This window comes from Morone saxatilis, unplaced genomic scaffold (genome assembly GCF_004916995.1).
Source record: "Morone saxatilis isolate NCDOM2014 unplaced genomic scaffold, NCSU_SB_2.0 Contig21, whole genome shotgun sequence".
In the NCBI taxonomy this organism is placed as follows: Eukaryota; Metazoa; Chordata; class Actinopteri; family Moronidae; genus Morone; species Morone saxatilis.
Window position 1 is genome coordinate 17820356 of NW_023339774.1, and position 11581 is coordinate 17831936.

General features: G+C 40.1%; 2 protein-coding genes across 8 annotated transcripts in view; both read left to right on the forward strand.

The window, feature by feature from the left end:
* si:dkeyp-72a4.1 (uncharacterized protein LOC100148058 homolog) overlaps positions 1-539 on the forward strand; it is a 39354-nt gene extending 38815 nt beyond the window's left edge. The window contains exon 5 of the mRNA XM_035667764.1: positions 331-539. Within this exon, the coding sequence (XP_035523657.1) occupies positions 331-359 (29 nt within the window). The 3' untranslated portion in view covers positions 360-539. The remainder of the gene's footprint in view (positions 1-330) is intronic.
* LOC118332462 (disabled homolog 2-interacting protein-like) overlaps positions 1-11581 on the forward strand; it is a 114623-nt gene that overhangs the window by 26234 nt on the left and 76808 nt on the right. The window contains exon 1 of one of the 7 annotated variants that reach the window (XM_035667755.1): positions 3503-3941. The exons of 4 other annotated variants lie outside the window; for them this stretch is intronic. In XM_035667755.1, the coding sequence (XP_035523648.1) occupies positions 3818-3941 (124 nt within the window). In that variant the 5' untranslated portion in view covers positions 3503-3817. Of the gene's footprint in view, positions 1-3502; positions 3942-11581 lie in introns of those variants that run through there. 2 more of the 7 variants (XM_035667758.1, XM_035667754.1) reach the window with 2 other exon arrangements.

Consider the following 11581-nt stretch of genomic DNA (forward strand, 5'->3'; position numbering starts at 1 on the left):
TAAGCTATGTAGAGGTTAAAAAGGTTAGGTTTCTTGTATACATGTGTTAAAGGAATAGATAGGTGAGTTAAAGTACAATAACCCTCAGAACTTATGCACTGCAGATGAAAAGTTGAAGTGTTAAGTGTCTTTAATCTTGCAGTGTCGATTTAGGTTTACTATGCATTGCTAAAAGCTGCACACGTTGAACTCTTTCATGCTACTGAGAAGTGAATAAAACTCATAAAGATTTATTTTATTTCAGTTCCAGCTGGTCTAACTTGTACTTTTTTTCTTTCTTGTTTGCTGCCATGTGGATTCAACTCTTCCTTCCATTGGTCTCTTCAACAGGTAAGAAAGACATTGTTACTTTAACCTGAAATGACATAGACATATTCTTTCCTCCAACTGCGTGTTAGTAACATAGAATGGCCCCATATGGTGCAATTAACCTTAACACTAGGTCTTTGTTGTTGAGTCCTCTGTCTTTTGCACATCCAGAGGAACAGGAAGTAGGCTGTGTATAAGTTCACTGGCAAACAGCACACTAAATGTTTGTCTCCGGCTTGATGATTCTGTACTCAGCACACTTAATGGCCTGTGCTTATCACAACAATAAAGTAAATGTATCTTGATATACTTTGTATTCAAGTCATTAGTGTGTCTTTATCTGCCTGCACGACTTTGTTGTTTCCAAATCTTTTCCACTCTGCTCTTGTAAATTAACAATTCAGTATGCTTAGTGACTGGAAAGTGGGCTATTAAATATCTAGGGAAAATGCCTGGTTTTGAAGTAATGCCCTCAAAGTGTGTAAAGAAACTTAGGAATCAGTATTATCTTTATGGCAACCCATTCAAGTAGAAAGTGCATTCAAGTAAAAAAACACAGCATCATGTTAGACATAAAGAATATTCAATATTTTTGGCATTGTCAACAAAAAGACTAAAACCAACGATGCATTAGTTTCAATACTGTCTGTGACACTGAGTCCCAAACCCACTGGTTTCTACTGAAGATGTAACATTTTAAAAACAGGTTAAAGACATTCAAAAAAAGATTAAATGATTTTGGTAAATCACCTGGGCACTGTGTTTTTTAGCAAACATCTTCAAATAAAAGTTAATAAATTTGTTAGGGACTGTTTGCAGCTGCATTAGAATTAATGGCAGCAGGACAGTGGTTGTCATATTGACTCCAAATAAACTACAATGCCCCTGTTTATAGTTATAAACTGTTACAACTGTTACCTGTTTTTTTAATAGTTTCTGGACAACAATAGAGACACAGAGGAATAATGTATAGCAGGCTTTGGCAGCATGGCAAATATGAAAATATACTGATTGTTGGTTTGGTCTAGTCAGACTTTACTATAAGATATAGAATATTACAAGACTTCTCCTTTAACCAGTTGAATCTGATGTCTATGGATAATAGCCAAAAGGCTAACAAGCTTTAGTATATATAATATTCAACATTACAGACCAGTTTGTAATTATACTTGGGTCCTGTCCCATAATGCAATAGTTCACACCTGGCATTAACAATAAAACAAAAGCCAGTGGTTTACTTTCTCTTGACCTTTTATTAGCCCTTTCATTGCTCACTGGTGTCTTTGTCGTGGGACCAGAGGAGGCCAGCAGCAGCACACGAACTCTGCGTGACCCTGATTCTCTGGTCTGCCTGTCTATAGGCTCCTGTCTAACAAGAACTCACTGTAGGTAGCTATTCCCACAGTGACTATTATGCAGGCAAGACAAATCACTCTGCTTTGTAATTTCAAAAAGCAGTCTGGTCTCACACGTGTCTCTTTTGTGTGCATGAATTGGAATTACTGTTAGCCATATGAGTTCAGTTAAAACCCTAATTTGTTTGTATTTCTGTAACATTACAGACTAGGTCTTAAAACATAGGCATACTGTTTATATATCACTGGTTTCTCTGTGAGAGTGAGAAAACAGTGTGTCCGGGGTGTTTCATGAGCCCTGCAGCAGCAGGGCTTACACTCCCTCTGCTACCCGGCACGAGGCTCTGGCTTGATCTCGAGTGATATATATACCTACTAATGTTCCTACTAAATGCTCTCTGTGGGACCGGTGGAACAGTCAGGTCTATGTTAGAGACATACAGACACATGCTACTGCATTCTGTGGTTGTGAGTTTATGGGCTGAGGTAATGACAAAAACCCCACACAGCATGTAGTGTTATGGTCCCCACTGCGCTCACTAGCAACAAGCGGCATCACAGTGAACAACTGAGCAGCCATAGAGGGAAGGAAGGTAATGCGGAAGGGAGAGTATGAGAGAGCAGGAGAGGAAGACAAATAAATTATCTTGGCACCCAGATAGATGTCGATTAGAAAGAGGTTGACATTTGCGGGGGGTTTTCTCAGACATGACCGTGCATATTTTGTGACTGTTTCATTTTGTTTGCATATCAGCATTTTTATTCAGTAAGTGTAAAAAAAAAATATTTAGAAGTTTAATTCAGTAAGGCTATAGTTTTTAAGTATAAACATATAGTATCATCAACACTTCCCTAACTTCAGGGCTCTGAAGGGTCCCTGGTAGGACTAGGATGTTGTTGCCTTGGTTTGGTTCCAAACCAAAACTTGAGACGTGGATTGGAAATCAGAAGGAATCACTCGACTGTCCCATACATTGCTCCTGTTTGCTTTAGAGTAGTTTGTTTACTTCGTAAGCAGGGCAAATATAGAAAGTGCGTGGGGCTGGCAAACTGTTGACTCAGATGTTACAGATGTCTAGAAATGTACATTATATCATGAAAAAAACTTGTGTCCTTGTGAAACATGCAGTTTTCATATTAAAATAACACATACATACATCCTTGCAATTGAGCATGTGTTTCATTGTGGACTATGGTCCCTCTGCCTGACCCTCTCCTTCAGAGCACACTCTGATTGGCTGCGACACTCTCAACAGCCTATTTACATCTGCTTCTGATAGGCTGTCACTCTCTGCCATGCCTTTCTTGCCTAGGGAAGCAAATTAAAGTGGTTCAATTGTAAAACCAGGAACATGAGTCAGACTCTGACCGGATCAGGACTCACTAACAGTGGGAGTTGGTGATTTATCTTTAAAAGTTAGACTTGTTTACTGCACCACATGTTCTCTTATCTGTGAGTTTGTAACAGATAGTTTGGATGATGGAGAAAAGTAAAACATCTGTAATCTGATGGCTGCCTTGTTAACTCCATTCCACCGAAGACCTTATCTATGCATATTTTCTATGCAGCCCAAACTTTTCTCCTGTTGTTCTCCACCACAAAGCATACTCTCTGTCTTTTACACACACTCGCACAGAGTTGAAGATAGGGGTTTTGGATGTATATAACTGTGGTACAAGAGACTCCTTTACTGCTTTATGAAACAGAGGGACTGGCTTTCTGACTGTCTATAAAATTCCTTTAGTGCACTCTGGCACTGGGAACAGGAACAGCTTTCCTGTCATTCAGGATACACACACACAGTATTCCGGACATCATGCCTCTGGGATCTGGCTGTGGGAAACTTTGAGGGGGAGTGTTCAAAGGTGGAGCAGAAGTCTGAGCTTGTAGGACAGGACACAAGGATTGAACAGAAGTGGATGTTTGATGGTTTCACTATGGATTGGATTTGATCACGACAAAAATCCACAAGGACTTAAGTAGATGTGAGTGACTGCAAGAGGACTCTTAAGTGAAGGTTGCGATAAACAGTCGCACTCCATGAGAACTTTGCCAGGAGTTTATCTGCACTGATACCAGATTCAAGAGGACTTGTTTCCAGTGCTGCAGAGATATCTCGTTGTTGGTGGGCCTCAGAGTGGAAACCAGCACCATGGCTGGGGTCACTAGGAAGGGATCTGGAAGACCCTCATACTACTACAGATTCCTGGGCAAGTCCCGACTGCAGCGTCAGCGAAGCCGGTCTCGCAGCCGCACCAGGCCGTCTGTTAGCAGGGGTAACAAATACTACTACTACTGCTAAAAAAGAAATACAGTAGAATAAAATGGTGGTGGGTTTTAAAAGTATTTAAAAGTATTTAAATGAGGAGTAGCAGTTCCCCTTTTTCAAAAGTTTTTTCTCTTTTATTCATATGGGAACTACTTTTATAGTCACATTATTTTTAGAACCCAAGGCAACACTTTTCGCTCACATGTGTGTGTACTGTGTGCTCATGAGAGTGAGAGAGAGAGTGTCAGTTTGGCGTCACCATTCACAAGGTGATGCTACTCTCAAATTGCACCTCCAACGCTTGACAGCTCACAGCTCGGCGTCAACTTGCAGAGTTCCACCTTGTTCGGGCGGTCCGCCTGTGAAAATCTTTGTTCTTAGCAACCGAGAAACACTTCGGGCCAGCTAGTTAGTTTGCACTGCATAACTACTTCTCTTTCTGTTATCCCATGTCCTTAAGCACTCTGTTTCTTCACTTTGCTACTTTTCTGCCTCTCAGTAGTCCTGTACTTACTGCTGGAGGCAGTGTTTGAACTGCAAGGTTATAGTGATAAGTCTGCCCCTAAGGCTTAGCTCAAGTTACTTGAATTGAGAGAAAAGAAGTATCTCTGAAAATCTTCAGCCTATTGATTTTATTCCAAGTGAACTGCTGTAGCTTGCCAACCAAGATATTAAGTGGAAGACTGTTGCGTATCTGTTGCTCTGTTGCTGTGGAAATGATGCAAACTTTTTTGAGACAAATAGCTCATTGAGGAAAAATCAGACTCACTTTCTCTCACTTTTGCTGAAACTGAACCTAGCTTATACTATTTTCAAGTACTCTTTTTCAAATAACTTGCATTATGAGTATGTGTAGTTAGTCCTCCATAGTAAGAGACACACAAAGTCAGACACAGTCATGAGAGAGAGACAAAGAAAGTGTGTAGGTGCCTACTGCTTCTCTAGCTGATGAAAGAGCTGCTTTGAAGTGCCCCCTCTGTATCATTGAGTTCTCAAAAGAACATACACGCACACAGGCATTTGAACTTATGTACAAAGACACACACAAACACACTCTGCCTTGATCTTTGTGGTTAAGTGCAAGCTTCTCTCACAAAAAAAAAAAGCTTTACACACTACACATTAACACAGTGACACACAGACAGGGTGGGGGTTGAGGTTGTTCCCAGATGAAGCAAAAGACCACTCTCAAGACCAATACATGCTTTGATATTTGTTGCTGTAGTAATCAAAGAGTTAAAAGAAGTTTTGGTTGCGCTTTGTATGACCCTATACTGGAAACTGTCTATCATTGTACTGTATATCAGTGCATTATGGAGACTATGATGTGGGTCCTTTGTCAGAATCCACCAGGTGGCCAGAAAGACACCTCAAAATGAACGCTGGTGTTGGTCTGGATCTGCTGGGAAGTGTAGTGTAACTTGTAGGGAACTTATTACACATTTGCCGACTTCATAAGGTGATAATATGTTTGTGTAGTGTTCATATTTTGTTTTTCTGCTACCCTCAAGTAACAAAAAAAAAATCAGTTATTCCAGGTCTTTGTCATGCACATGCCCAAATCCAATTTCAAACCTGGTTACACGTAATACATGGCCAAGAAGGTGGCGTTATCCAGGAGTAATCAGGATTCTCCAGGATTCTTGTTTATGTGACACTGATGAAATTAGGTTACTGCGGACAGTAACCTATTTTGTGCATTTAAAATAACTGAATGTAACAAATATGGCAGGACTGCTTTATGGCTATAGTTCTAGTTATGTTTTACTGGTTTTTGCAACAATATAGTACTTTAAATTGTTAGCCAAAAACAAACATTCCCAATTGGTATCTCCAATCTCCAGAAATGTACTATATACATATATATGTATTGTGATATAAAATGACAAACTGATTTTTATCATTGTCCGCCCTACAACGTGTGTATATGTTTTATCTAATTCATTGGAATAGGGTCTGTGAAGAGAAAAAGAAACCTTTCTCAGTAAACAGTCCTATATGCCTGGAGCTAGATGATGTGATATTGCTGAAATGTATCTCATTCAAAAAGCCCAGCAGCGCAGTATGAAATTTTTATTTTTGTTCACACCACAGCCGTAAACAGCTATGAGAGTAACGGAGGAAGTTACTGCAGCAGCTCTTGATGTATACACTGTCTCTGGGGCAGATCAGGTGGCAGTTGCATGAGCTCATGTGTTATTGTTTTCACAGCATGTGCGTGTGCATGTCAGTGCGTCATTATCAGTAAATGGAAAATCTTATATCAGGTCGGTTCACGCTCACATCACTCTGGATCTGTTTCCCCTTCTTTCGCCAGGGTTAGTGACATTTACATGCAAAATTACATCTTATCTTCAAAGAGAGGACGGCAGAGAGACAGGCAGAGAAAGAGAGAGCGGTATTGTCTGATCTGACTTGTTATGCTGGTTTGTTTTGACTCTTAACTCTTGTTGCAATCAAACTCTTTGTTTTCCGAAGTGTCCTGTGAATGGGATGCAGTCATTTTTAAAAAAAGAATTCATCATCCGTCTCTTTTTTTATCTACATTTGCAAAGCTTTTGTATAACACATAACAGCTTTAAGTGGTAAAGGAGTTTCCATTGAAAAGCTGTTTTAGCTTTTGTAAACTTTTCTATCTCCTCAGAGAGAGAAAATTACTTTCTGAACAAGTTGATGGTTTTATCACAGTTAAGTTTCTGTCTCTTATTCCTTCCCTCGTGTTGGGCAGATTCTTTACGTGGCTGAGTTGAGCTTTTATTGCTTTGACATCACCTTGTTATGTACGTTCAGATGCCGTCAGGAGATTGCATGGTTTCTATTTTTTTCACCCCTAGGTGTATCACCCAAACCTGCTGATTGTTCCCTGGCAGAAATAAGTTGCCTTTCTTCTTTTCTTTCCATTGATCTCTGTCTGTATTCTTGCTGACCCGCATTTTCTTAAAAGCTTAAAATCTGGCAGCAGCTCACATAAACAAAAGCTGGCAACTGTATTTCAAATGCGTAAACATACATACACACACGCACTCACACACACACTTCTTACTGTACTTTTGAAGACATCCAAAGATTAATTTCCTTTCTTCCATCTCAATCTTAAACACTTTTTAAACTTAACCATAGTAACTATCAACTAACCCTAAAGTAACCTAATCCTCACCCTAAACAAATTTTGTATTTCAGTTGATTCTTAATGAAATAGTTTGACATTATATTCCTTTTCTTGAAGAAAGTTTGATGAGAAGATTCATCCTACTGCTATATCTGTCAGTTCCAGCTAAAGCTAGAGCCAGCAGCCGGTTAGCTTAGCTTAGCATAAACACAGCAGACTTGGAGAAATAGCTAGTATGGCTATGTCCAAAGGTAACAAAAATCTGCCTACCAGCCTCTCTGAAGCTCGTTTCTTTAATCTGTACCGAAACTAAAGTATAAGAGTAACAGCTGGACTATCCGTTGGTTGCCTGGCAACCTCACAATGACAACAAATGAAACAAACAAGATATAACATGTTCATTAATGAACTTTGCAGGTGCTGGTAGGTGGATTGTGTTACCTTCAGGCTAGCTGTCCCCCATTCCCCTTCCAGCCTTTATGCTAAGCTAACAGTCTCTTGGCTCCAGCTTAATATTAAATGGACAGAAATGAGAGTGGTATAAATCTTCTCATTTAGCTCCTTCAGGAAAGTGTATTTCCCCCAAATGTCCAACTATTCCTTTAAAAGTGCAATACTTTGCTGCTAAACATTTCTTACATGAATAAAACATCAAACTGAAATGTTGGAGGATGAGGCTAGCAGCTGCAGCACAAGTCAGGTCAGATCTGTCTTTGTATATCCCAATATCACATAGAGTCTCTCAATGGGCTTTACAGATCCACATCAACAACTGTTGCAATCTCTCAAAACAAGGAAGAACTAAGCAAAACAGAGAAGAATGAAAAATTACAGGAAAGGGAAGGAAAAACTGGAAGAAACTTTTGCAGAGGAAGTTTAGCGGTGATAGGAACCAATGAAAGACAATTACAGAATAAATATTTCTAACAATAATACACGTACACTACAGTCCAACAGTAGTACTCGTCCAGCAACATCTGTTCAAACAGGTGCCCTGCAGAAAAAGCATTTCTTTCTAAATTGTCCTGCCCTTTAAATATACACACACTCACAGATGTAGGTTCTGATGCTCTGTGTCTGTTCCAATGACAGCACCAACCACACACACAGCACGCAGGGAAAGAAGCAAAGTAACAACAGCATGAAACCATGAAATATCACAACAGTAGAGAGAGTTACTGCGAGTAGCTTGCAAGAAAGTGTTTGAACTACACAATAACAACTCAATAATGCATTACCACTGACAGTTATTGCACATAATCATATTCTCAATGGGTCATTACCAAGAAACACTTTTGATCCGTGCTACTGTGTCATGCTCAGACTTAGTCAGGCTGTTTATGATGCAGCCAATTTTTTTTTTTGTGTGTGTGTCTGTCTGTCTCCTTGTTTGTCTGCTGATGGGAAGTGAGGGCAGAAAGAGTACGGCTGATAGATGGGAAACATGGCCAAAAAAACACAGACGATCATAATGACTCAGTTCCCGACGCGTAAGTCATATTTACAGGTAAATAACAGGAAGGCTGGAAACAAGTCTGCATTAATGTTTTGTGTCTCAAATTGTTAATCCATTTTAAATATTAACACGATGGAGAGAAAAAGAGAGATTTAGAGCTAAGTAGTGCCAAGTTAAGACCTTAAATTCACGGTGAATTGAATCACTTTTCCTGTTTTCCCTAAAACAGATTAGCCCTTTCATCTGTTTTTGTAGTTTGTGCCAGAGCACCCTTGCTGAGATTAAGGTTATGTTTTAGTGAAACAAAGGCTTCCCCAATCAACCTAGATAGCCTCCCTCTTTGATCATTTTGTCTTAATTTTCAGCATATACAATCAGGCCAAGGGCCAGGAGAATATATGCGATAAAAGTGTAGAAAATTAATAAATATAGCACAGAGTAAAAGTATTTCCCATCTACTTTGACAGTAAAAAAAAAAGGATGAGGAGTGAAAATCTGCCTCCGAGATCATATAATGAGAAGCAGAGACATGAGACAGAGGGCAGGGACAGTTAATATAGCAATCAAGCAGTGAAGTGAAACCGCTGGCACTCTCTCACCATCTCAATGTTTAACCCAGGATTACTTTCTGATCTTAGTCTCATCTCTGGAGTCCACGTCCTTGTCTACCCTCTTTTCCCTCAGTCTGGTGAATCATGGAGCTGGGCCAGATGACGCAGTGCTGCTGAGCACCCAAAAGAGTCCAATAACAGGGGGACAGGTGCAGGCTAATCCCCCTTAATCCATAGATATCAACGCAGATTACAAGCCCAAAATCAGGGAACGGTTTTGGAGAAATAGCTGTAGAACTTTAGAAGATCATTTCCATCACCCTGAAAACAACCTGTCATCATACAGCAGATAGTATGTGCAAGTAAGCAGAGTTATTTCCACGCGCACTTATGTATATAAGAGGTTTTAAAATGAATTGTATTGTAATGAAACTGTGCTTCTCTAACATGCATTTGGTTTCTTTATCCAACCCTTGTCTTTCCCTGAGATTTAAAAAAAAAAAACATTTGAAAGCAGTCCAGCTCATACTTTGGCAGGGTCTGGATATAATATAACCACAATATGGAATAAAAAATTAGGAATGACAACAAATAATGCACAAACAGATTCGAAGAAATGCATCTACAGCCCTTAAAATTCAATCCATAACATCAGATCTTAATAATAATGTAGTAGTGATAAGCATAACTACACTTTTACAAGTAAAGTGGGCAAACCCAAGTTTGATTTGTGTGTGTGTGTGGGGGGGTATAATTTCACAGAGCTGTCATGTATCATTTGGTAACGTTATCAACTGACAGCAACCATGCACAGGGTGTTTGCTTCATATCTGTGTGTCTGCTGGTGGATGTTATTGAAGTTAGTAGGATCTCGGTCGGCAGTCGCAGGAATGTTGCTGCTGTGTTGCCCTCTGCACAAACACAAACTTCCTCCTTCTGCACCCCACTCTTCTCCTCCTCCTCCTCCTCCTCTCTCCTCTGCCTTCCCATAACACACTGCAGACAAAGGCATTCATGTGCCAAACTAAACATGGTCGAATTTAGAATTCTTGTCTGTGGAAAAAATCCAGCTTAAGTGTGATGATTCTGCTTGATGCTCCCGACATCTGTGCTTTTACACTGTTTATTGGGTGATTGTTTCACAAACATAATACGGAACTCTGGTAGAACTTCAGACTGCTGTGATCTTTGTGTTATTAGCCCACAGTCGACTTTAGATAGGGGCTCGATGTCAGCAGAAGGTTAAGTGACTGTTGACTGCATCTGCACTAGTGGTTGTTGTGGGTTGGAATGATTCTCGTTCACTCCCTCGTGGCCACGGAGTTGCTCCAAGGAGACGGCAGCACCTCTTTATCACCCCATCATCTCTGCGCTGAGTAAATACTGCATCTCAGAGGTCAGAAGTCCAGTGCTGTCCTCACAGTTCAGTGTTAACACATTATAGCCTCTGTGTACCCACACAAGGAAACATTCTCCTTCCTCTGCCTCTTAGTCTCGCTCATACACCAACACTTGCTTTTAGACTAAGCTATAGAAGTTGACAATTCAAAGCTGTGCCTGTAATACAGTATGCGCCCGGTTGGGCCATACACTGTGACCTCCATTACATGGTTCACCGTCCAGCTTGGAGTCAGATATACCACTAATGAGACAATGCCTTCTGACAAAATAAATACAAAAAAAAAAAAATCTTCTTCCGAGTGGATTGCTCTTTGATTGACATTAATTCACAGTTTATATTCCAGAGACAGACGGAGCTTTTTTGCAGCACTCAGCCAGTCAAGACAAGGTTCTAGTTGTCTTGTATTTGAGGGGGAAAACAGAAAGGAGGTGTATTTGTGAAGGAGGGAGGATGAGAGCCAGGGTGGACGAAGAGAAGAGAGTCTTCCAGGTAGAGAGAACAGAGTAAACACGGCTTGACAGCCTGTGATTTTCGCTGCACATTTCACTGGCCCACAGAGGATGTGTGTGTGTGTGTGTGTGTGTACGTGTATAGGTGTGTGTTTGAATTCTCCTCTTCTTTTCCCTCCTGTCATAACACAAGAACTCTGCATTCTCTTTGGAGGCTATTTTTCAGCCCTGAGGGTGTAGACTTCTTGAATTGCAGACACGTGCTGCTATTGATGCTTTAAGTTTCTGTTCATTAGCTTGGTGAGCACAGGTTGCATTATTTTTCTGCCTTGTTCAAATACTTTAAGCAGTTATAATAAGTATTTTAGTATAAACAATGGAACGGGAATATTTTGATGGATCGGTATCAGCTTTATTTTAAACATACTACAAGGAGTTTTTAACAGATTATGAAGCCGTCTCAATTAAATACTGATGCCTCTATCACCTTCATAAGCACACAAGACCATATGCGAGAAGATTGTTTATCTATATATTTATTCTTAACCCCTTCCACTGATCTGGGTCAGATTCAGTTGGTTACTCTCTGAATTCAATAAAATGAGGCAAAGACGTGGAAACACTTCCGCTTTTGTCCACAGGGGTCGCCAGAATCAACACATAGTAAAAGTTCCTTAATA